This window comes from Etheostoma spectabile, chromosome 5 (genome assembly GCF_008692095.1).
Source record: "Etheostoma spectabile isolate EspeVRDwgs_2016 chromosome 5, UIUC_Espe_1.0, whole genome shotgun sequence".
NCBI classification, from domain to species: Eukaryota; Metazoa; Chordata; class Actinopteri; order Perciformes; family Percidae; genus Etheostoma; species Etheostoma spectabile.
This window is the reverse complement of record NC_045737.1, coordinates 18,113,861-18,140,312: the sequence shown is the minus strand read 5'-3', so window position 1 is coordinate 18,140,312 and position 26,452 is coordinate 18,113,861. Positions and strand designations below refer to the sequence as shown.

At 38.9% G+C, this 26,452-nt stretch overlaps 1 protein-coding gene across 21 annotated transcripts in view; it reads right to left on the bottom strand.

The window, feature by feature from the left end:
• Window positions 1-26,452, bottom strand: part of kcnt1b (potassium sodium-activated channel subfamily T member 1b) — a 70,146-nt gene that overhangs the window by 9,209 nt on the left and 34,485 nt on the right. For 12 of the 21 annotated variants that reach the window (XM_032515459.1, XM_032515460.1, XM_032515465.1 and 9 more), the window contains 28 exons: window positions 23,944-24,023; window positions 21,448-21,553; window positions 21,030-21,083; window positions 20,870-20,918; window positions 20,593-20,652; window positions 18,425-18,499; window positions 18,036-18,119; window positions 16,525-16,619; window positions 14,511-14,691; window positions 13,821-13,985; window positions 12,761-12,897; window positions 11,628-11,691; window positions 11,243-11,351; window positions 11,036-11,144; window positions 9,370-9,519; window positions 9,012-9,247; window positions 8,691-8,711; window positions 7,901-8,114; window positions 5,547-5,652; window positions 5,194-5,366; window positions 4,060-4,131; window positions 3,301-3,435; window positions 2,853-2,964; window positions 2,215-2,316; window positions 1,802-1,885; window positions 1,567-1,695; window positions 974-994; window positions 365-662 (listed from right to left, as the gene is read on the bottom strand). In XM_032515459.1, coding sequence (XP_032371350.1) covers window positions 365-662; window positions 974-994; window positions 1,567-1,695; window positions 1,802-1,885; window positions 2,215-2,316; window positions 2,853-2,964; window positions 3,301-3,435; window positions 4,060-4,131; window positions 5,194-5,366; window positions 5,547-5,652; window positions 7,901-8,114; window positions 8,691-8,711; window positions 9,012-9,247; window positions 9,370-9,519; window positions 11,036-11,144; window positions 11,243-11,351; window positions 11,628-11,691; window positions 12,761-12,897; window positions 13,821-13,985; window positions 14,511-14,691; window positions 16,525-16,619; window positions 18,036-18,119; window positions 18,425-18,499; window positions 20,593-20,652; window positions 20,870-20,918; window positions 21,030-21,083; window positions 21,448-21,553; window positions 23,944-24,023 — 3,221 coding nt within the window. The remainder of the gene's footprint in view (window positions 1-364; window positions 663-973; window positions 995-1,566; window positions 1,696-1,801; window positions 1,886-2,214; window positions 2,317-2,852; window positions 2,965-3,300; window positions 3,436-4,059; window positions 4,132-5,193; window positions 5,367-5,546; window positions 5,653-7,900; window positions 8,115-8,690; window positions 8,712-9,011; window positions 9,248-9,369; window positions 9,520-11,035; window positions 11,145-11,242; window positions 11,352-11,627; window positions 11,692-12,760; window positions 12,898-13,820; window positions 13,986-14,510; window positions 14,692-16,524; window positions 16,620-18,035; window positions 18,120-18,424; window positions 18,500-20,592; window positions 20,653-20,869; window positions 20,919-21,029; window positions 21,084-21,447; window positions 21,554-23,943; window positions 24,024-26,452) is intronic. The other 9 variants (XM_032515462.1, XM_032515469.1, XM_032515474.1 and 6 more) reach the window with 3 other exon arrangements.

The following is a 26,452-nucleotide window of genomic DNA, read 5'->3' as shown; positions in this document are numbered from 1 at the left end:
TAACGCTTCTTTTAGTAAGTGTCATTCGGTTTTGTCATGACAAGGTAAGGTTAAGGTTCATGTCACTCTTATGTCGATACCTTCAAGTAAAGTGTTACCAAAAGGTTTATAGAACTGAAACTCCAATCTGCAAGAAACATCATCATTTGCATTATTATTTTATAATGATGAAATAATTATAAATGAAATGAAAATATTTCAATTAATGTAGTTAATAACCACTTATACTGTATTTAGTCTTGCTATAAAACAAGTACTATATTGTTAACTATTGCGTTGAATTACCTTAAGTCATCAACTTTTACATAAAGAAAAGACTGCCCATCACTTTTCTAAATCTCACGCCATCAGCTGTTCCACTCACCGTATCCCACGGTGGGCAGGCCCAGGTGCTTCATGCGATTCTTGACCAGCTCCGACAGCTCCTGTCGCTCGGAGCGTCGGTACAGGTTGAGTCTCTGCTGCGAGATTCGCTCTGCCCTGCTGGACGGTTTGGTGGTCTTCCTGCTCAGCCGTCGGGCCCACTGCATGCTCTTCTTCCTCAGCAGCGGGTGCTCTGATTGGTCGCTCGCCGAGGAGTTTCTGTGGGCCGTCTTCTCCTTCCAGGACTCTCCGTGCTCACGATGCTCCTCGCCGTGCTGTATGTTGATGGACATCTGAGACTGTGAAAGCATCGTGGAAGTGTTAACGCTGGATACTATGTGTGAATGGGTTTGTGTAGGCTTGACTGTTTAGTCATTTTTGTTTTCTTTTTCTGAAAAGAAATATCTGCCTGCATGTCAATAAAAGCAAAATTCCATCTTTAATGCTTTTGTAAGTGCCATTTCCAGGTGATTGCATTAAAAAGATGTAATGTTGTCAAGTTTTTATATTAATAAGTGCCAGGAAAATGCCAGTCAGGTATTTTTCATCTTTGCATGCTTTAAACAGAAGGTGAATATCCAAACTAAAAACAAGCACGTTTGGATCTTACCTGTGCGTTACTGCCCTTGCACTGAAACGAGACAGACAAACAGACATCCAAACAAAAATAGATGCAATGAGAGCAGGGGGCATCCAAAGCAAACAAAATCATCAAAAGTCATCCCATTAAATAGTAAATATGGAGTATTTACTATTTTATTATTCCTTATTAAAATGGTGGAAAATTAACATTAGCCAGCAATGGTACATTTCTGGTTTATGGCCGGTGAGTTTATGCCTTATTCTAGCCACCTACGTAACCTGTCAAATATTATTCAGAGGCAGATTTCTATTCTAATAATCACACACTGTGAGAAAATGTTAATTTCCCTATGCTTGGTGAAAAGAAAAAAGCTGTTAAAAAAAAAAGAAGACATTTTTGGAAGAGAGAAATGAAAGCAGAAAAAATACTAAGCAAGGAAAGACATCATGAAATTTTAAAAAGACAGAAGGTGAAAAGAAGAAGGAATGAAGAAAATACAAAATAAGGGGAATGAATATTAGAAGGACGTTAAAGTAGTAGTGGCAGTAGTGTCTTGGCTAAAGCCAAATCCAAACCAAGGTGTGTGTGTGATATTCATTTTCTGATCAAACTGAACTTGCCTCTGTGGTTGAGAACATGTGGGACTCTGTGCGGTAGATCCCTATGGGGATCTCAGCGCTCGAGGAACAAAGCTTCTGGAAGAGTCTGCCGTAAGTCCTGATCCACAGGTCCTCCTCCGTGATCTTCATCTGAGGATGGAGAATGAAAATCAAGTAGATACACGCACTCACTCATTTACTCAAATTTACAAGTGCTATTATTAGCACTATGAAGCTTATTAGGATTTCAACTTACAGCACACAGGTACCCAGAGCCAGGCGTGGTGTCTAGACCGAGGAGAAGCCTTGCTATAGCGATCATATAGTCCTTAACAAACGACTGCAAAAAACGACAAAGAATGACTGTGTTGAACTGTAGTAAACAAGACCAGCCACAAACAACTTCCACAGCAATTCGGGTTAGACATTTATGTTTATATGCTTCCTAACATATTGGGCAAATCAAGCCTATTTAATTATTTAAAAAAGCAATCAGATGCTCCCACACTGTGTCATTACATACATCTGTGTTCATTGCAGGCTAGAAATTACTCTGGATTTCCCAACTACAATTCATGTGCATTACATATAATTAAATATTTTTTTGAACTTATTTCATAATTAACCCCTAATGTTCAAACCCTAAAGTCAGACCGTTTTTTAACCCACCTGGTAAAGCAGTGTATCCAACATGCTGATGCTGAACACTCTGCCTGCAGCAAACGGCAGCCGGAACATGAAGGCCAAGTTGGAGCCCTTATCACGCTCTATCTGAAGAGAGAAACGCAAAGAAAAGATTTAATGAAAAGAGCAACCAGATGATAAAATCTCACCTTTTCCTGTCCGTTTGCTGGACTATTGCTCTTCTGCCCTATCTCCAAGAAGACTTACAGTATATGAAAATGGAAAAAGTCCTGTTTTGAGCTCTGAAATCTTACAAGTTAGTGGAGAGACACGTTTTTAAAACACTGAAGGTAAAAGCTAGCACTGCAGGCAGGAAAAAAAAGAACACATGAAAGGTTCAGGGAGGCAAAAAGAAGCAACTATGATCGAGAGTCAAGATACTACTAAAACCCATGAACTCTGGTAGTAGTTTGGTATCAGTTCCTCAAAGAAACATGGAAAAAAAAGTAAAAGTGAGAGAAAAAAGTAAACCGTTTCCTCCATTTTAAACATTGCACTGCTACAGATTATTTTACATAATCCAGCTCTGACAGGTCTTTTGAAAACATTCACACAAAAAAATAAGAAATTCCACAGACAGCGCCAGTTAGCCATAACATGGTCCTCCCTTCTTAACAGCTTACCTTCTCCAGTTTGGAGAGAGCGAGCGAGTAGCAGTCCTTGGCTCTGAACTGCATGAACCTCATGTTGGACGGGTGTGTGAGCTCAGTGATGATGCTGAGACTGGGGAACAACCTGAGCAAGGGGGGGCATGAAAGAAAGAGGGGATGTTAGTGGAGAGATAAAATGCTTTGTGCTGAGAGGCAGTGATAAATGCTTTTCATTTTAGTTGTTAAATAAAAAAAAGATAAAAAATTGGCAACTCTAGTTTGTCACTAAGATGACCTCATTTACGATTCTCAGAAAAAAAAGAAATACCATTTACTTACTAACATCGTACTGAGAAGGGATAAGAAAGTTAATCAAATGGAGTCTGGTGCACATTGATCCAAAACTAGGAAGCTCAAACATAAACAGCCACTGACGGTACCAACTGTTTCCTGTGTGTTTCTACAGAGTGAAATGTGTTACCTGAACATTGTCTGGACGTTGACAATGGTCTTAGCGTCTGCCATGTAGTCCTCCTCAGCGCTCATGGTGCTCTCCTTGTCCACAACCACTAAATTGTCAGCGTAGATTATGCCACACTGTAGCAGGTTGTCCAAGCTGGTGCATTCACAAAACAAGAGTGTTTACTACCGCATGACATGGCAGGAAATTGGATAATACAACAATGGAATAACATATACAGTAACTGTAATGTCTAAAAGGAAATCCACCAAGTAGTACTTCACCAATAACTGTTCTTTATTTTACTGTGAATCCTTCCTTTAAGCAGAGCCTGAAACTATATTTTGTGATGGCCGAAACCAACTAAGGATTATGTTGCATGTTATTCATGATACATGCATGCAAGTTGGGTCGTACTGCTGGTAGCTAGCCTGGTTCACACCAGACCCTTCTAAGTTGTAACTGATAGTGGGTCTGGGGAAGGTTCATTCACAGCCCATTTCCAAAGGGGTGTCACCATTGGATGCTGATGAAATGCTTCTGGGCACAATTGGATAGACCTAAAACCAATCAGAGCAGGTGCAAAATCTGCTTCAACGTTGCCAGGCTATCGTCATTGTGTAAAGCCCGCCCCAGCGGTTGTGATTGGTGCAAAGCCCTCCTCAACAGTTGTGACTGGTGCCTTTAGGGTTTTCTTAGACTAGCTGGTAGCTGTTTTAAATACAAAAAAACATGAACATCATAATCAAGTGAGCAGGTTTTAATAATCCAAACACATACCTATCGATCGTGCCTTTCATGTAGTAAACCATTGGAAAGCAGCAAATGGCCTCCAAGAAGTGGTTGTCTGGCCTGCGAGAAACAGGAAACATCATGAATGAGCCTCTCACACTAATTATCTCTGTAAAACCCCAGTGGCAGATTATCAAATTGTTGCTGTAATTTCCTGAAATGTGCATGTTGATCAGGATGGAGCAGATGCTGTTTTGAACTGTATTAATTGATGGTTCACAGCCCAACAAATATATGTTTAATTCTTAAATTCAATGGGAGGACTGAACTGGTTGCTATGGATACCCACGAGGCACTTAGACAGAACTTTCTTGGCTCTCGGTCTGTATTTCATCAGCTTCAGTGACCATAGAGATTTGCCTGAGTTAATGAAACTCAGTGAGTTAGAGCATAAACAGCACGCACACAAGCATACACACAATTCTATACATACCCAAAGCACACAAATTGGCTCACTCATGCAGAGAGAACTGTTGCTTATGAATAATGCAAAAAATATTTCTTTTATTTTGAAGCATAATAACTGGTAGTTCCAGCTTTGCTCTACGGAAAGATGTTTTGTTCTTTTAAATTGCAAGCATACAAAGCACTGGCTCATTTTTTCACAAACAAATGCAAATATATGCTAACACAAAAATAGGCACACATAGATCCATTTCTTTACATCATCAAGAACTGCTTTTTATTAATGCAAAACTATTCCTTTTTTCTTTATCTTGAGGCTAGGTTACCCATATACGTCAAGCTGCAATGAACAACTCTAGCATACTGCAGGCAATTCATGTGCTCATATTAAAGTAGCAGATTATATTTATCAATGTCAAACTCTGAAATCATTGAAGTAAAGTACTAATACACAAGGCAATTGCAAACAAAGTTCTCCTATCAATAAACCTTTATCGTCATCAATATTCAGTTGTGTTTATCGGTCTAATATCTATCAACATGCTATCTCATCTTTATTGTGTACAAGATCATAGGTGTAGGTAGTACATGTGTTAGAGGCCTATTACATAAAACCCATTACTCTTGAGTTTTTTATGATTATGTGAAAATGTCAAGGAATTCACATCCCTGTAGGAGTAGGAACAAACAAACAAACAGGGTGGTTCAAAGCCTTACATGTTGTCCAGCAGCAGCACTATGGGGTTGAGCTCCTTCCTGGGTCGATAGTAAGCGCGCAGAGGGACAATGAAGTTGTAGAGACCGTTTCCGGCTGTCTCTGCAGACACTATAATCAGCTTATTCTTGAAGCCGTATGCCTTGGCATCCTCAAAACTGCTATGTGTGCAGCCCTGGAGGGAGGGAGACAATTCAACAGGAAGTCAGTCAGGTTGTAGTTGTGCTGTGCTCTAATGAAACATGTTAAATAACAGTTTTTTTTTACTCTAAAAGATGGTGATTAATAGGTGAATACATGTTTTTATGGTTTAATTCTGAGCTGTTTTTATCTTTTTTTCTGTGTGTGAATTCACCTTGTCGAGACGAAGGCAGCAGAATGAAGCTTTCTGTGGCAGGAGGTGGCACAGAGTGGGAGAGCTGCCGATGTAGGGCGAGTTGGGAGGGTAGCCCTTCACAAAACTGACGGAAAAAGACAAGAAATGCCTCTGTCAAAAGTCCTAGCAAACTTTAACAACATTATAATTACGTATCGCAAAGAACTAGAGCGAACACCTTCACTGATATGTTCTGCAAACACTGGCAAGTATATGATAACTACAAGTAATGCTGCCTTTCCTCTCTGAAAAGCGTTTCATTATTCTCCTCAGTAAAACCAGTCTGTTAAACACAGCAATAGTGGGGACTTTAACAATTGAAAAAAATGTACTGATACATGATCATAAAAAGGGAGTATCACTGAAGCTCAGTTGATAGAGCGGGCGCACACATATAAATGTTTACTCCTCAACACAACCGTGGGTTCGACTCCGACCTGCGGCTCTTTGCTGCATGTTATTCCCCCTCTCTCTCCTCTTTCCTGTAGTCATCTGTCCTGAAAAAATAAAGGACGAAAATGCCCCCAAAAAAATCTTCACATAAATATATCACTGTTAATTACAATGTTTTTGATGTAAATGTGCTGTATTTATATAGCACTTTTCCAATCTTAACAACTGCTCAAAGCGCTTTTACATCTACAGGAAACATTCACACACTGTGGCCGGGGCTGCCGTACAAGGTGCCACCAGCTCATCAGATAAACATTCATACACATTCACACTCCAATGTACAGCACCGGGGGCAACTCGGGGTTCAGTGTCTTGCCCAAGGACACTTCGACAATGACTGCAGGGGCAGGGATCTAACCACCAACCTTCCGATTGGCAGGCAACCGCTCTACCACTGAGCCACAGCCGCCCATCCTGTTTAGAATTTCATCCTTGCTGTTAATTTTAAGATTCTGCAGCAGTTTTGCTGTTTTACTAAGTTTACTTAGTCTGAAGGACTCATTCCTGCTCAACATCAACTACATCAACAATTACAATCTTTTTATTTTTTATTTTAATTTTTAATTTTGTTTGTCAATTTGGTCCGGTGTCCCATGATTTGTCAAGTGCCAGCTGCTATAGCCCTGATCAGTTTCATGGTGCCCTCTAGTTTGCCAATAAAAGAGATTTTGACTTTGTTAATAGAAGTTATCAAAAACTGGATAACCACATGATGGCACTGTGGGACTTTAAGATGCTTGTTGTGTTTCCTACACACAATGTTGTTGTCTCCTTTACTACTCTGTCTGACAACTTAAGGAAGAGAAACTACCCAAGTGTCCTGGGGCACAGTAATAGAGGCTCAGAGGGTAAGAGGACCATGTTATGTCCAACTGTAAGACCCACTGACAGTTACTTTTCAAAAAGACTTGTATGAGCTGAGGTACAGACTATGAGGCACAGAGGCACAAGCAATCTATCCTAAACTTTACACCATTTTATGAAACCACATACAAACAAAATAAATAAAATTTAAGCTGCTGAGAGAAGCTGAATCCCCAGACATACTGAATTGCTATCATGGTGACTGATAGGTCAGTGTTGAGGGGTGAGGATCTGTGTAAGGACACACAGCATGAGCTTCACTCAGAAGGGGAAAGTGCTGACCCTCCCTGTCATGACATACACATTCATCACCGCCATGTCCCAACTTTACGGCATCATGACACACAGATTACACGCCTATACCAAAACCATTGATCTCTCCTCCTACAATCACTGAGCCATAAAGAAGAGGAAGACAGGTGACATCAATCAAGTGGAGAGCAGAGGACGCCTGCACTATGAGGACATTTCACTTTTTTACTGCCCCAAGACAACATATACGTTGCTCTTCTCATTTCTCTATATTTTGTTACTCCTCGTCTTCTCTCCCCTTCGTCCTCTTGCCTGTGACCTAGAAATCAATATCAGCGCGCAGTGGGGAAGTATGTCTCAATTCCAAAAAATGGATCTCAAAAAGATAGAGAAGGCTTGCCAGAGGAGCTATAAGGGAAAGTCTTTGTAGCACCCGTGACGTATAAAATTCCCATGACACATAGCTGTAATATACAAACCATTGCAGCTGTGCCACATGTCATATTTAATCAATGTTGCTTTTAAAATGACAGCTCTGACGCAAAGATGTCTCATTTTGTTAAGACACCCGTGTCTGCTTGTTTTCTTCTACTTCTCTCTCCTCGATTATCGTCCTTTGCCTTCCTCCCCTGCATCTCAGGTTAGAGGGACTAAAACGTGAGGAGAATAGGCGAGGAAAGGAATCAAGGATGTACACAAATAAAAAGATGGGACCGTACACTAAAAAAAACTCCAAATCTTTTAGGGTCAATAACATCACTTACTCTGATCCTACAGAGCCCTCGTCGTCAGATTGGTTGGTCTCATCCTCTGATTGGTCGCTGAGGAGGTCGCAGGGCAGAATGGCAGAGGAGTCAGTGATCTCTAGGACAGGCGCGATGCTCGGCCTGCGGCTTCCAGAGCCGTTCTCCGTCGGCAAGGTCAGCTTGCTGCTTTCCTCGGGAGGATCAGGGTTCTGGAGATCTATAGCTACAGTGCCTGCGGATGGCACAAGTTTATCGTAGGACCAGCAAACTATACGCCCATCTAGAAATAGTGTGTGCAGCACTTCTACTGTACTGTGTTAAGTCAACAGTGAATAAATATCTCAGAAAACGCTACTTTTTAATATTGTAAAGTACTAAGGTCCATATTTAGCTGTTCAGCACCTTTGCCACACACAATCCTATCACCCATCATCTTTAGCTCCGCTGAGTTTAAGGAGATAATGTGTTGCTTTCTGAATCATGTAATTGTACTCTTGAGCTACAACAAAGGGCATGCAAACAGTACTGACATTGTGTTTGTCAATAAATATATGTCCCTGAAATACATCATATTGACGGTTATATGATTATATGATATATATATCCACAATACATATATCAGATACATAATATATGCAATACATATATCATATTTTATGTTAAAATGTGACTTTGTTGGTAGAGGAACAATTAAATATGACTGTCTTGTACAGTGCATAACATACTATTAATTGCAAAATGTGTGCGCCATCAAATTACAGGACTAGTAGATACGTGTGAAAAAGTGATGCATCATGCACAAACTTACCATATGCAGTGGCCTGATCAACTTTCACAGGTCAAAGAAAAAGCACAACACAATGATGTCAGCCATGAAAGTAAAAACGCATGTAAGAAAAACGTCATGCAGTAAAGTCAGCGAAAGCATACAGCATCACCAAGGCAGCCACCACTCAGAAATGTTCAGTGAGTAAATTAACATCAGCAACAAAGCATCCATTTTCTCTTCCTACAAGGAAACCCTTTCAACCCAACAAATGTAACCTTTCTACTACAAACACCTCCTTTATTTTCTCCTTTCTTTACCAACATCCAAACATTTTTTCCTGCCTCTGGCTCTCTGTCTCACCCATGCTGGCGATGATGCTGTGCACGGGCAGCCTGGAGGGGGCGTCGTAGAGGCCGGTGACGGACAGGCCTTTGTTGTGCTTCTCCTCTTGTTTGAAGATGAAGGCTGAGTTCTCCTCCTTGGTGATGTTGATGTAGTAGCAAGTGTCAGGGGCAGCCATGATGTGGCGGGGGCCGGGGTTCAGAAGGATGCTCTTGTTGTCCTCCCTCTTCACTCCGATCAAACACACACCGTATCTGGGAGGTGAGTGGGGAGTGTGCAAAGTTTAAAATGAGTTGTGGTTTGCTCCCAGAGACTTTAATGAGATAAAATGTCGTTATTATTGTGTCAAGGTTAAGCTAGAGGAAGTTTTACTAACTTCTTATGTGCGTGGAAAGAGGCGTAGGTAAAGCTTTTCCCATCATACTCCCCAAAAAACTTGCTGTCACACAAGCGGATGTGGTAAACCTCGTTTCCAGAGCAACGTCCATACATCCTCTGCCAATGCTCCGGTGACATCTGACCCTCCCTGAAACAGCGTGATCAGTAAAGTTACTACTTAAATGACAGTAATATGAAGTTTCCAAGTTACTGTTAGCAAACAGCAGCATCCTCTTAAAGGAATAAAAACACACAATTGTTGCTTGAAATATTGTCAAAATATAACAGAAATGACTAAAAACTAAGTCATTTTGATACTTTGAAACTTTGAACCCATTTTGGACTTGAAGAGCTCTCATTTGCCCATAGACACCTGTGTGACATTTCATTACAGTTCATGACCCTATACTCCCCAGTCTCCTTAATTATCGTCACAGTTATGACCAGAAGAGAAAAGGCTTTGAGATCACTCTATTAAATCAGTTCATGAGCTTTGCAGTATTACTTTTAATCAATGTGCTAAAGTTGAAATTAACACCTGCCAAAAAAAAGTCTATTGACAGCCCTGTCCCCTTAATAGCCCCAAGCCAGTGTAGGTTTCCATAATGGAAATTAAAATCGATGTGCTGCGTCTCTGCTGTGGACAGAAGGAAAGATATAGTGGTCACCTTGCACAGAATATAAAAAACAGCTCGATTTATTGCCTAACAAGAACCAGGGCAAAGTTTACTAACTTGACAGTGACAAGTTTCTGCAGAGGCTGGCGGTACAGTAGTCAGCTCTGCAGAGACAAAAAACAGGTCCAGTCTGTATAACTAAAAACTCTGCTTCAGGAGTTTCAGTCATATGTCTCGAATATTAATCAAGTAGGATTCAATCTGGCCACAAGAATAATTACATAAAAGGATAATAAACATTAACACCCAAAGTTTGAACAATTAAAAAAAATGATAATACATAAGTATTTCTTAGAGGTTGAGCTGCTCTGGAAGCAGAACCAATATCAGTGGTTCAGTTGAATCTAAATGGACAGAGTCAGAGTGTGATGTCAGTTTTGGATAAGTAATACCACTCTTATGCATATTGGTACACAAGAAGCTGGAGCCAAAAGACAGTTAGCTTAGCTTAATACAACAAATGGAAACAAGGCAAAAACATCTGGCTCTGTCATAGAATAACAAAATCTGCCTACCAGCATCTCTAAAGCTCACTATTTTACACGTACTATCCTTTTTTGTTCAATCTGTTCAAAAACCTCTTGGGATTTACATTTTGTTAAAGAGCTAGACTAGCTCTTTCCCCCTGTTTCCAGTGCCTATGCTAAGCTAACTTAACCATTGCTTAATATCTAGTAGACAGATATTAGAGTGGTATCCATCTTCTCATCCAACTCTTTGCAAGAAATTGATGAAGCGTATTTCCTGTCCATGTCAAAATACACACAATTAGATTACTTTGGCTTTCTTATATTTGATAATTTTTTAAATCACCTTAAATGCAATACACGTATACTGTATGACTTTGGGGAGAAAGACTCAGGACCATAATGATAACTCACACTGTGAAAAAAATGACCCTCTGGCCCCTCCACCCCCAGTGGATATCCCTGTAAATAAATTGTGATGTTAATTTGCAGTTAATGTAAAATAGTAGCGAGTACTCACTGTCCTCTGGAGGTGTGAACCAAGAGAGTGACTAAGGTAGATGTGGCGGGACACACGCAGTTCAGCGCCAACATGGCATACTTGAACTCCTCTTCACATACTACATGATCTGATTGAAATGGATAAATTGCAATAATACAGTATGCAAGAGTTAAAAATGTATCTGTCAGAAAACAAACTGTAGGTAGGCACTCTTCCTCCACTTACCTGCAAACTTAACATGGAATTTATTTTCAGGTTTGAGAATTTGGACGTAGAGAGGGCAATTTGGAGCAAAGTCTTTCGCAGCCCAAGCCCTCAAAATAGTCTGGTGATCCTGTGGGACAAGACATAGCTCAATTTGACTCATCCAATGACTCATTTGTAAATGCAATCTGAATTTTATGGACCATAAAGTTTGCCTCGGCCACTCAATGTGCTCTCAATATTCAACGGCAGGTCCAATAGAATCATGACATCATCTGAATATCTCAAACTCTCTTGGCTAATTAACAAAGGAGTGTGATGGGAAAAGGCTCCATTTTAATTATTGTTATCATGAGAGGATTTATACTGGACACAAAGTTCACTGATTCCTGTTGACGTAACTTACAGCAGCAGTACGGTCGAGCTCGTTCCTGCTGCTGAGGATGAAGCAAGCCTCAGCATCATCCATCCTGGGCAAAGACAGATACGAACAGAAAGAAACACAGACAGGCAGCTTCATGGGTTGGTGACTGTGAAAAGGACATTCAACCAAACGTAAACATTTACTTTTTTATGGGAATCAATGATTTAAAGAAAAGCTACGCAGGGATGAGTGTGAATGTCCTGTGACAATGGCTGAAAAAGTGAAAAGCTGCGTTCTAGCATAAAAACAATCTGCTGTTGTTTAGCAACATACGAGAGGCAGAGAACAGTAATGTGTGACAGAAAAATCATGTTCCATGAACTTTAAGACAACTGTAATATGTGGTGATTACAAGAAAATCTTTCAGCATAGTAAGGATGATATGAGGCTTACCTGGCTTGACAATTTTACCTATTACATTTTACATTTCAGTGTGGGAAATTGCCATTGCATCTTAGGTATATATAAAACCCATGAGTGGCACACTGGTGCTGTAATATTTTGTAGGGACAGTAATTTCCCCATTGGGGATCAATAAACAGATTAAAATGAATAAAAAATTAAATTAAACAAATCTAACAGGTCAAACATATTCCAACGTGATCCATTACAGTTTTTATTGCTACCTAATATAATCTGTGGCCTTTGATGTGACCAGATGATCAGTGCAGAGTGAAATCCCATTAAACTGATGTACAAGGGCAGCAGGGCAGCCAAGTGGACTTGTAAGTACCTCATCCTCTAAACGCATTTCAAGGACTCTGATTTGCCAGTGTAGGACTTGACCTTTACATTTACATTTTAAGTAATTCCAAGATTCTTATCTGGAACCTAAAATGAATAAAATATAAATGATGTGCTAGACTTAAACACTTTAGACTTAAAAAGGACATGACATGCATGTTCTATGACTTTACTAGACATAAACACAGGGCCTGGTTTTACGTAGCCTGATAATCAGATTGAATTGCCATTTTGATTCCTTTCAACCATTAAAATCACACATGTGGGTAGCGAGACAGAGGTCTAGAACCAAGCTTCACCAACTAACCATCAAGATAGGAGTAAGTAATTTGATATAAATACACTATTTCTTGCATATGCAGTTTACTCACTTGGCCCTCATCAGGTCCTGGTCTTTGAGGGCAGATCCTTGAAGGTAGATGACCCTCTGGGACCACAGAGGGATTTGGAGGATACGGCGAACCTGAATGTCTATCTCTGTTGGACACAGGATCACCACATAGTAGTCCTGCAAAACAAGGGATATGAAGGCATTTATTAAAAGCATGCTTAAGTTAAGTGTGTTATTGCACAAGTAAATCGATAAAGTATGTGTTTATTTCAACCAACACTAGAGTTGTGAGGGTTGGAAAAGTGTGGCTTTTCATAGTTTTATTTGGTTTCTGTCAACTTCAAATGAAAGGTTTGTTACAATGCTAAAATGACTGGCACAAGATTTCCTATATTCTGACCAACCATGATGTATGGAGAAGGAAAACTGTAGGGAAGAGAGCAATATGTTTGAAAAACTTTCAGAGAATTGTACTGCAGCTCCCCCTTCTGTCCTCTACTCTAACTCTCACCAGACACAGACACGCACATTGGAAAATCTGAAACGGTCTGAAAACCGGACAATACATCAACTGTGGTTTTGAGAAACCGTGATTAATATATGTAATAAACGCCTTGTCTTGTCTTCTGTTTAAACTTTTAATTATGTTTCTACGTTAAAGCATGGCAATACAGCATGGCCCCAAAGAGTTGGTGTTTTGAGCGATTTCCAAAGATTTCCCATTTGAGTCTATGAGAATTCTTTTCCATCGTTTTTTGGCAATTTCATGAGAACCGCGGAAAATCTCTTTGATAAGTCATGCACACCATTCCTGATCATTACACACGTTTTGATGTATTTTGTGTGCACGAGTTGCCAATGCTCCGTGACTAGTTGCGAGACAAAAAACAAGCGGAATAATGTAATAAAGTTGAAAAAGCCGATTGCGCATTGCACATGACATGATATATGTAATAAATTGGAAGAAAATATGTACACTGAAACAATCTGAATCTTTCATTCTGCTTATCACATAACCATCCCATGGTGATGGCAAAAAGAGCCTTGGTTTTGCATGTGGAATATTTATACTTATGACCGATTTTGTCTTGGTACTGTACCTGTAGTCTGGGATGAGCGTAGAACTCATTGAGGAAATCCATGAGCAGGTCAATCTTCAGCGAGCTGACACACAGCACCACATGCTTCTCTGTCTGTGCCCGGTGGCGACTATAGTTCCCTCCTAACTTTTGGCTTTCCATCCACAGGTACGCTAGTTCTTCAAACTGACAAAATGACAGCAACATTAATGTGATGTCAAGTGCAATAACAAGAATATTTGCTGTCTTGACTCAGACGGTCAAAGTGCTGAAGTGAGAACTGCTGATGCAGTAGTTTGCTAGCAGCAGGAGTCAATTTTCATTTCTTACCCAGAACATGAGGATGAAGTCATGAACATGTTTGTGATCTTTAAAAAATAAATACCACAGAGAATAAGTGGATATATAATGCAGGAAGTGTGAGCCAGCATGACAAGGCCTAAATTATGAGTAAAATTTGCAGACTTCTTCTGCAGCTAAAAAATAGCAAAAGAAATAAACTTTGTTTATTTTCTATTTTTTTATAGCCTTTCTCATAAAGAGTAATTTGATATTTGATGATAGCCCAACAACGGTCATCAGTAGATGCACAACATCACAAGAAATAATTCATTTAAGACAGGACCTAATACAACATTTACTAATGTAAGTACCCCTCACTGCACTTTGGGAAAAACACAACGTTAGTTTACCCTAGTAAACAGTGGTTACCTGTAGTGGGAGCACCACCAAGGCAACACAGATGAGAATGACCACTAGCAGCTGGGAGGGCCAGATTTGTGGCGTGACATCCCCGTAGCCCACAGTGGAGAAGGTGACGATGCAGAAATAGAAAGAGTCAAACAGAGTCAGGTGCTTCCCAGCTCTCTCTAGATGCTGGATTCCACAAGCTCTGCAGAGAGATGAGGAATTATATTTTAATTATAAATATCATCAGTATATATGGATACTGATAAATAAATAAATACAATATGTTACCTTTATAGAGTAATCTGTTTTATCTACTTTGGCTCCGCTAAAGCTATTTGTCAGTCCCTCTGCTTCGGTTTCACTCACCGCTGAGTCTGACCCAATGTCCCGCCCACAACACTATCTGACTGTCTTTCACTGCATATTATTTTGAAAGTTTCTAATTTATTAAATGATGGCTTAAAGCATTCAAACAAGGTTTTGTGTTAGAGTTCGTAACATTCCAAAATCTTAATTTTTACTTTTAAAAACTTTTGTCTTTTTGTTGCTGCTTTTCTTTAAATAATTGTTCATTTCTTATGCTGCACTGTGACTTTTATTCTCGTATTTTATCTGTTTCGGATTTTTTGGTTGTTTTTAACTGCTCTTTGGTGTTTTATATAAATCACTTTGAATTGCTCTGTTGCTGAAATGTGCAATACAAATAAAGCTGCCTAGTCTTGCCTTAAAATATTTTCATTTTCACTGTAAATATTGGTTCCAAATATCGGTTTCACTAACTAATGATCAGTATCGGCCATGAAAAACCAGTATTGGTCGATCCTTAGTTTTATCCTGGTAGACTGCATATCCTATTTGCCCCAGATCAAAGAGCAGTAGAGTAAATACAGCTGAGGCTCCTGATTAGTATTTCATTTTAAGTGACACTGTCGATTGCTCTGTCGGTTCCATCTCCTTGGCTTCTGCTAATTCATTTGTGTTTTTTTACATTGATAAGTTTAATTTGATGATTTAATGAAACCCTGAGGCAGAGGGGAATGAGGATGTCTAACTGGACAGAGTAAAGTGGAAGAGGTGGGTGCTGGCTGGTGGCTAAGGCACAAGAAGGCTGTTAACGAGCTAAGTGTCAGCTAAAAGGACAGCTTTGATTAAATCCAATTGGTGTTATAAAAGTGGAAATCAATGAGACATAAGAAAGGAAGAATGATGGGTGAATAAGCAGTTTTCCCTGGTGCTCATCGCTATTTTTGGGCACAAAATAGTTTAAACTTTAAGATAACAAATGCCAGGGTCTTTATTTTGTTTTATTTGCATTGAAATCTATTTACATTTTCCAAATAGTTTTCATATTTACTTTTTGCTTTTTCCAGTAAAGTAGCTAACTGGTGCTAACTCCTGCTGTTTTTAGTTTGTTACTTTTTCATGGTATCTTTAAGTCAAATTTTATCTTGCTAGAAAAACTGTGCAGTCCACCACTGTGCAAATAACAGCACAGTATGTCTGCTTACAGAAACTAAATTTTCAATCTCTACTTTTACAACATAAATAGCTTCTTCCAAATAATCTGCCTTGTCCAAGTAGGGGTAGAAGAAAAAAATTGATACAGCAAAGCATCGTGATATTATCCGTGGCAATCCTGTTTATTCTTTTTTTTAGTGTTGAAATAAATGAATTAATTGGTTTTTCGGTACACTAGATCTTTAGAAAACAGATGTTGACATGGTTTTCCTTTGGGCACATCATTTTAAGAAACAAGTAATAAATAGCAATATATTGAAGAATATTGCAATATAATTAAAATTGTAATAACGTTGTATCATGCCATAAGTATCGGGATAATACCATATCGTGGTGCCTCTGGTAATTCACACCACTATTCAAGACACACTGCAAAATAATGTTTTCTGTGCCAATGGTACACAGTTCAGGAAAGTTCAGATTTTGCTGTGAGGGCCAGTAAAAAGGCCTAAAAGACTCAATCGGATATAAGTCAGAGATAGCATGTCTGTGACTAAAAAAACAGAGGTTTACTCACCCAGTGAAAACCAGACACAGTAAGGTGCAGATGAGGATGAACACCTGGTTGAACATGGCAGAGTGGGTCCGCTGGATGGCACGATGGAAGTCATTCTGGACACAGGAAAAGACCTTACTAGAAAACCAGGTTGATATTACCATATACATACTCATGACTGCAGATTAAAAAACATTTTCCATTTTGGAAAACCAGATACAACATTTGTAAGTTCTCAATAAAAACGGCATCAAAACAACTTAAACAATGCGTTAAAAAAGTCAGTTACTGTCTTTACATTTATTAACCTTGTCTAGATGATCACTAAATACAAATGAATGCCTTACATGCTTCACACATAATCAAGTGTATATTCAACTCCACTGTCCTGTCATCTTGGATCATTTTTAACTATAACTATATTATTCTTTCTCTTACAATGTCTTGCAATGTACAGTAGGAGCTCACGACTCATTTTCAGTTGCACCTTGTTAGCATGTTCTGCCTGCCACCACCTGCCTTCACCGCCTCTCCAAACTGTCCCTGCTTTCTTTCCATGTGCTGGTCTGCTGGCATCAGATTCTACCATCTGCCCAACTAACATCTTGGCGTGAGATAGTAGTTTCATCTGAATGACAGCGAAAGGGACACACTACACCAGTTGGATATCCTCTAATTGCTTTGAATTCCATGTACCAGAATCTCTGCACCTATGGCAAATCCTGGACAATATTGATACTACAACAACATAATTCTGTGCTCTAGGCATTTTTTTATCCCTTCTGTGTTTCTATGCTGCACTGCAGTGTTTTTTGTTTTGTTTTGCCTGCTGTTATGTGTCCATGTACAGTATAGAACTACAGTATAAAAAGTATTTGCACGCTTTGTAGTTCACTAACCGCCAGCAACTGCAGCTGGTGGGATAATGAAGATCAATGTGAGTCATACCTACTGTAAGTCTCTATGTAATCGTCCATACAAGATACATACCTGAGAAAATTGTTGTAGTATGTATGTCGATCTGTTCAATCTTAAACTGAAAGCCAGAGATTGATTAATATAATTTTTGAGGCTATCGTTTTAAAACGTCCTCCATCTCTAGCACCTCTTATCTTTTCTTCAAACGAGTGTCAGCTCAGCAAACCAGTAAATGGTTGGTGTTAGCTTTGACAGCTAAAGTAAACATCCTTAATGCTAACAATGTTACATTAACAAATGGAGCTGAGAATAATAGCTTTAAAAAGATGCATTGGCTGGTGTACAGTGTCAGCTAACCAGCAAGAAAAAAAAGGCCCCTGCTCAATATAATTCTATCCAGAAAGCTAAATTGTATAAACTCACACAGCCCTTTTAGCCAGTGTTACTTGAGCTGATGGCCTCCAATATGGCTGCCTCAGAGTGGATAATGTACCTTCAAAACCCTCAGTGGTAAAAAACAAAACAAAACATGTGTTGCGTGTGTGCTCTTTTATGCAATACAGTTTGTTCAGTACAATAAATACATTATTGAAATTTATGATCATATTTCTTACGATCATGTTCTCCAGGGCACCTTTGGCTAACCAGCAGTTAAGAAATACAGGAACGAATATGTTTCTCAGTGGAGCCCAGAAGATCTTAAGGAAGAAAGAAATGAAAGATGGATGAGAGAAAGGGTGAAATATATCAGTGAAATAGTAATCTGTTAAAATACAGGATCTGAGACATGATCGAAAATCATTATCCTCGATACAGGAGAGAAAGAAAGTTAATTTTAAGAAAATTAAACAAATTTTGCCTTGGGTGAGGAAGACATGGTATTGGGGCATTAACATTAGATTTAATGCTCACAGGAATACAATACCAAAATGACATTGAGCCTGTGCTTTTAAGTTTCTTATGGAACATATTGACAGCTCAGCTGATTAAATTAATTACTCACTGTGATTATAAAGGGCACTGAATTGATCATCTCCAATATAAAGGATATCTGGAAGATCTGCTCCCAAATGTTCCCCTAGAAGGAAATTGATGGGAAAAAAGTCAATGAACCAGTAAAAGTGCAGATTATTTTAGAGAGAAACATAGTCTCAATAATAATGACCATGGGAGGAAGTCAGCTGAGACACGAAAACAATACTGTATTACAGTTTTGATTGGTATGTTCAAAACTACCAAACATGCTTCTTTGGTATGTTCAATTTTAGTATTAATTTGAGCTTAACAGAGCTTGAATGGGGAGGTCAGTAATTAATGTTGGGTCAGGAAACAACACTCACTAACCTGTTTTTGTTCTTGAGGAAATAAAAGCAAGTGCCTGTTTCTAGAGCATGTTAATGATGCTTTACAGAATTATTATCATAATATTTTTAATTAAATCTCTCTTCATCACAAATACATCCTTCCAAGGTTATCGAAGAGTTTACTTTGTAAACTACGGCTTACTGAATTCTCTGCTCTTGCTTCCCGAGATGCGTTATGCAAAGTAAGTTTATTAGTGTCCTTGCATTTTTGCATGCTGAATTATCTATTCAATAAGGCCTTGAATGAAGGAAAGCTAACCTATTTCCACACGACAAAAACAGTAATTTATTTTAAGACAGAAAATACTTGGCACTGAAAAGATGTAGGCTTCATCTTAAAAAAAGAAAAAGATATTATAATATATGCATACAGTAAAAGTATGGCTGCAGCTAATTGCAAAATTGGCAAGTGGGACTGAATATTAATGACATATTGAGTGCAGCTGAGTTAACAAGGTTCAATTCAGTGGTGGCTTTTGTCTATGATGGAGGTATTACCAAGCTTAGTGAAAAAAACCTTTTACAAGGCTACATTTTATTACCAGCCAGAAAAAAGGGATTTACTCCTCATAAAATATATGCAGTATGAGTCCCTAACGGCCTTCTGAGAAAGAAAAAAAACGCATAGATATTGGCAAGACATAATAAAAACAAAGAAACAACTGCAAAAAATAAAACGCAGACCAAACTTCAGGATCACCACAGAGGAAGGAGCTGAAACATGTGAAAAAAAACATGTCTGGGAGACACTTCCTGTCCCTGAGCACCTAAAGCTAATACTCCCAAGCAAACTCCAGGTTCTTTTGAGACAGGCAGTATTTTGATGACTCTGGCCCCTGACAAGATGCAAACTTAATATTTAAAAGGTGTGGGTGGTGTTAATACGAAGGGTGTCTGTTATCTACATATTTGGTACCCATATCCCTAAATCCCAAGGTAAATTAGTCTTATTATATTCAGATACAAACTTTGAGCTTTTCTTTAATGTTTTCAATGTGTTTCAGACTAAGGACCCCTTAGCTAAAAGAGAAACAGAGCAGGGACCCCACACTAATATTGTATAAAATTGAGTTGCATATTAAACTGGGCCTACAACATTGTGTAGGGCGGCCTTAGGCCTTTACACCTAGCTTTTTAACTAACTACTAACCCTTTAAGATCTTTGGTCCAAACAAAACAAGTAACTAGTAAACACAATGCAATCTTATGCAATTCATCCCACAGCCATTTAATAACTTTTATTGTTCTTTTATGGAACTTTACATTTTTAATTGTTGCTGTGTCAGAGTGGTTTTGTGTGACTTTATTTTAGGTTGTATTTATAGTGTTGTGCTGGACTGCATTACATCACAAGCTGTTTTTGATATGTTGTACACCTCATTAACAGACTGTTCATTACTGTATATGAAGGGCAAAACTGCCTCTGTTATGCCTGCTCATTAGCAGCGGAGGGATCTCACACAATGACTGACGCTTTTTATTTGGGGAACTTTTCCATTGAATTCATAATGCTGACATTACTCACTACTTGCGCAGTCCTCCTTTTTAAACTCATTTGAACTGAGGACCAAAGTGTACCATTAGAGGACATAAATAAAAAGAAAAATAACATTTTCAGCTTTGTGAACTGGTTTATGTAACTTGTTTCTGAGGCAGAGAGTGTGATGTCTGAGTCTAAAATTAGTGGTCTTCTTCGTATCTTTGACAGGTGCCCTAGAACTGACACTTGGACTGGACGTTAAAAGCTGTCAGATCACTTCAAATCAGATTTAAGAGAGAAACTGTGCACTGTAGACCAGCTCCTTACCTTGTAGCTGAGATATGTGATAAGCATGGTCTCCAAGAAACTGATTAAGGCCACTGTCACCTGGGGCAGAGAGGAAGAGAGGAAGGTAAATGAACTCAGCAAATGCAAACTCATCTCTTCTGGCTAGTCAACCTTCACTGAGGAACTAATGTGCTCTGCAATGCGTTTATCTAACAAATGGACCCTAGTATGTTTGGGTTCAGTCCTGCATTAGAATTCAGGTAATGCAGTGGAATTTGATTTATGTGCACTTTTATTGGAGTGTAATTAGTCTTACCTGTATCGCCCATACAGGTTCCCGTCTGGTAACCCAGAAAATCAACGACCTGTCAAAAACCATATGAGAGTTCTCCTCACACTTCAGTGCACCTCCATATAATTGCAGAAAATGAACACAGCTCAGTTAACAATTTAATGCCTTTTTGACTGAAACATACCAGTTGATTTCTGTTGAGTCTGCTGTGTTGTTGTTGTTGTTTGGGCATATTGCACTGTGGAGCAAAACACAAAAAACAGTGTAAATGTGAGAGAAAACATTCCCGCTGGGAAGCATTTCAATCAGTTGGTATGTTACCATAAAGAACAAAAGCAACGTGTCCCTAAAAGCTGCTAGCAGTGAGAACAATACAAACAATGAATTACTTCTGAATGACTGCACAGAATCATGTCATCTGCTGGACTGTAATACAATACAAGAAGTAAAATATAGATGTCATTAAAATGATAAGAAAACAGAAAAAGGAGCTAGCGCAGCAGCAAATATTATAGAGCTACGTACAATCTAGAAAATATGGACACATCTCGAATAGGGAATGATGGATGAGTTTGGTGGCAACTGCCGAGTATAACGCTCACCATGAGTTGCTGTTGACCTCATTTGGGTTATCCAGGCTGACTCTTACTATGTAGAGGACACAGGTGAGGATCTTCAGTGAGAAGTTGAACAGGCGGATTCGGAGGCCTGTGGACCAACAAAAACATACATACATACATAATGTAAGTGATGATCATGTGAAAGTGAGTTTGTTTAGGTCTCTGGTATTTTTGTTTTAGACTTTACTTTAAAGCTCTGAATCCTGTCTCACACTTTTCCACCATCTTCAATTCATTGAGAGTCCACTGCTGAACACAGATGCAGCCAGATTTCTCCTCAGTAGAACACTGCGCGAACATCACTTGTTTAGGTGAATATAATGCCTTTAGTGAAAGGCCTAAAGAGACTAGATCTGCTGAAGCCCTGAAGCATGACTAATGTAGTTCTATGCTGCTCTGGCACCCTGTCACAACGGATTTCCTCTGACACATAGCTTTCAAATCCTCCAACAGGAACGCAAAATAACACCAGCACTTTTTATAGACTAATAATATAAAGAAACCAGACTGGTGGGATTACACAGAAATAGGTAAGAGAGATAATAATGTTTGTGGAATCACAATTGCTTGATTGAATATGTGCAGGTCTATACTGATAAGCACACACCACCAAATATGCAGAACAGAAACTTGGCTGCAGACATGCTTGCTAGACAGAGGGGGGTGCTAGTTGTGTCACCCAAGTCCAATAAGCCTCAGCAGCTAACTAATCTCTTGTGACACGACTTCTTTGGATGAAGCCAGGGTCAATGGTAAAATTATTTGAAACTAGATGAACTGCATTGGAATAGAGCAAGATACCCCTGCAGCCAAGTGTGACATTTTTATTAGACTCTGTTGTTTTATGTCAAAGGCCATGGTGGCTAAGTGACAATGACAAAGACAGCGGAGCCATGTCAGTCTTGAGGATATGTTAACGACATGTTCTACCAGAGACACAGAGTTACAACTAGATGCAAATAAATGCCTTTCAGACACATTGCACCAAACCGCTGAGCTGCACCGATGTCTTTTTCAAATGTATTGACGCATTGCCACTGTCTTATCTCATATTGAGAAAAACACTGCAGCCTTGATTCATTTCTAAACAGATGAGCCATACTCTTCTGTCCTTGCTGAGCCACGGTGTACAGTGGTTCTCAAAAGTTTGGGCACCCCAGGTAAAAATTTGTATTAATGTGCATGAAGAAGCCAAGAAAAGATGGAAAAATCTCCAAAAGGCATCAAATGACAGATTGGACATTCGTATAATAGGTCACAAAAAGTTAGATTTTATTTACATCATTTACACTTTCAAAATAACAGAAAACTAAAAAATGGCATATGCAAAAGTTTGAACACCCTGCAGTACTGGCTGCAATATAACCCCAAAGCATGATTGATCCACCCCCATGTTTAACAGTTGGACAGAGGTTCTTTTTAAATTCTGTGCCCTTTCTTCTCCAAACGTACCTTAGCTCATTGCGGCCAAAAAGTTCTATTTTAACCTCATCGATCGACAGAACTTGTTTCCACAATGCATCAGGCTTGTCTATATGTGTATTTGCAAACTTCCAACGCTGATTTTTGTGGTGAGGACGTAGAATAGGTTTTCTTCTGATGACTCTTTCATGAAGACCTTGTTTGTACAAGTATCTCTTTATAATGGAATGGTGTACCACAACTCCAGTGTCCGCCAGGTCTTTCTGGATGGATCGTGCAGTCAAGCGTGGGTTTGGACTTGCTTTTCTCACAATCCTGCGAGCTGTTCTGTCTGATATTTTTCTTTGTCTTCCAGATCTTGCTTTAACTTCCACTGTTTCTGATGACTGCCATTTCTTAATTACATTCCGAACAGAGGATATTGGCATCTGAAAACGCTCAGTTATGTAGACAGTTTTCTAGACAACTGCTTAGAAGATCCCATGGTGCTGATTGTTGGGGCAAGGTGAGATGAGTCTGGGCATTTAAAACCTTAAGATTGACATCACCTGGTCTTTCCAGACAATGATTGAGAACAATCCATGACATTGTCAGGTCTCAGATTTCCAAAGGGGGCGGTGCATGCTATAAACTCTGCAAGGTGCCCAAACATTTGCAGACACCATTTTTTTGTTTTCTGTTATTTTGAAAGTGTAAGTGATGGAAATAAAATCTAACTTTTTGTGACATATTACACAAATGTCTAAGCTGTCATTTGATGCCTTTTGGAGATGTTTCCATCTTTTCTTGGCTTCTTCATGCACATTAACATACATTTTTACCTGGGGTGCCCAAACTTTCAAGCCCCACTGTATTATACACCTACTTACACAATGTTTTACAATGAACCAGCTACTGAGACTGGAATTGGATACGCATCATCATTCACTGCAATTTTCAGTATTACGTTTTTATTTGTTCATTTAGCTCAACATATTCAGTGGCAGATTGCCTCCTACCATTTGCATTATGGCCAGAGAGGAGAACTCTGCGATGTTCCCTGTTGGCTGTACTTACTTGACCTTTGGTTTTTGATGAAGAAAAGCTTCAGCCTCTCCTTGAAGGTGTTTTCGTTGACATAGAACTCCACCTGCACCCTGTGGGGAGCAGTGACATGATGTCAGTGTAAATGTACAAAGGTAAGCATGCTCGCAGAACTTCCATCCAACATATATACACACAAAAATGACCAGAATATCTTTGACCAAACAGTGTACACCTTTTCAAGGTATTATGTAATTACTAGTGGGACAAAACCACGGATGTGCATTGATGTTGGATTGTTGAAACCAGTGAACAGTAAATGTAACATGTACAAATTGTTGTGGTCCAGGCACATTCATCAATTATTTTTTCAAACTGGCAACACACCGAGATAATACCTGAGTTTCAGTACTAATACCAAAATTATATACTTGGTTTCAGGAACATAAACATGTTATGCGTCAAAACCTAATTTTTTACAACATCTCAATGCTTCAGGTAACCACTACTGAAAACAGTCCCCAACAAATGTGCAATGTATTCCTGTTTGGACAGGTGAAAAGTACCATTCCCAGAGGTTTCAGATAATTAGCCTTTTTTAGATAAAAGTATTTATCAGCTGACCCGTTTCTAAAGTTTTACAGTACATCTTTAGTAGGAACAAACTGTGCAACAGAGAGGCTGGGGAAGACAAACTAATGCATTGTTTAGTTTTGGGTTTTTTGTCAACCTTGTACTCGATTTTCAACTTTGGGTACATGAGTTTGATACTTGATGCAAAGGATACATTTCAGTCACAACATAAAGAGTATTAAGATTTGATACCCAGCCTTTGTTTATACTGTTGTTATAGTAAATTGTGCCATTTACATAATTGTGTTGGGTTACGGTTTCCAGAAAAAAGACTAAAAACTAAATCTACTTTCTGACTAATTCTGTTAATTAATTCTGCAACAAAATCAGACACAAATGCACACAAGCTTAAATGTTGTGTGTACAGCACTGGTTCTTAAAATAATGCAGACTGTTACTTAAATAGATGACTATCTTTTCATTCAATGAAATTCTCCTAATGGGGATTCCAGTGAATCATATGCATACTGTAAAGATTAAAAAGTACACACAGAGTTTAAGCTAAAAGTTTAAGTTGTTTTGTAATTGCCCTACTGAGACATTAATATAAATTGATCATTGTGGGTGAAACAGGCACTCTGGAGGGTTTAATCATTTCTATTCGGTATTAATATAATATACACACATTTAGTATTAAAAAAATAAATGTTTCTCACAGTTTATCCAACATTCTGTATCACATGTGTAAAGACAATTTTCTTCAGATACAGTACGAAGTGAGAACATGAACTAATTTATATTGAGCATTAACGCAAAAATGTCTATTAAAAATTGACACACCTCCCATTAAAGACTAAAGTACTTCAAATTAAACGGCCTGTGTTCTTCCTTACACATACAATGACAAATCTGAAGCTATTAAACATTTGAGCAGACATAACACACTTTAATAGGATTGGGGGCTTGAACAAATGGCAGCTTAAGCACTAATGGTGATATAGCTACTGTAGATATAGGTTAGATGAATGCAAGTAGCAAGACAGGTCTATTAACAGGTTATGTAATGTAGAGAGCTTGTTGTCACTAATGAGCAGGGAGGCGATGTAGCAATAGCCTTGTGGTTCCAGCAGGGACCCATATAGCTTTCTACCTTGTCTGACAAGATGAGTACAGGGTGCAGAAAGACAACAGAGGAGAGAGCAGGAGGGCAATTACAGCAGCCAAGTCCCAAGGGAGGTATGTATGTGTAGATAAAGAGTGTAGGTGGAAGAAGATATGCACCAACCTTCCAGCCATTCCCCTGTCTCCCTCTTCAGTGCCTCCATTTCAAATCCAGGATATGTGTTGTCACATTGTTCAGGCATAACTAGTTCCAATATGACACAATTTAATACAACCAACCATAAAAACCTGGAGGACATTATACAACATCTGAAAACCTCCTCCTGTTGCCTTGATATTCTACCAACGGTTGTTTTGGCTTTGGATCTTCTACAGATTGTGAACACATCTCTTCTTTCCTTCTTTAAGGTATCTTCCCACAGGCCTTGAAAACTGCAGTAATTATGTTCTTAAAAAAGAACACTCTAGACACGTCACTAATGAGCAACTATAGGCCTGTATTAAACCTTCAGTTTTTAAGTAAAATAATTGAAAAGGCGTTTTTTTAACAACTCCACCATTTCTTTTCACTAAACAACAGTTTTGATACCTTTCAGTTGGGTTTCCGACCACACCATAGCACTGAGACCCTCTTGTCAAAGTCTTTAATGACACGGTCAACAATGACATATTACTAGACCAATTGGAAAATTGGTTGGCTTTTCTGGCTCAGTACTAAACTAGTTTGAATCCTACTTAAAGAACTACTAAGGGACTACTTTGTGGCTATAAGAAATTATGCATCTGAGCATACAAATATGATGTGCAGAGTTCCCCAAGGCTCCGTTCTGGGGCCTCTTCTGTTTAA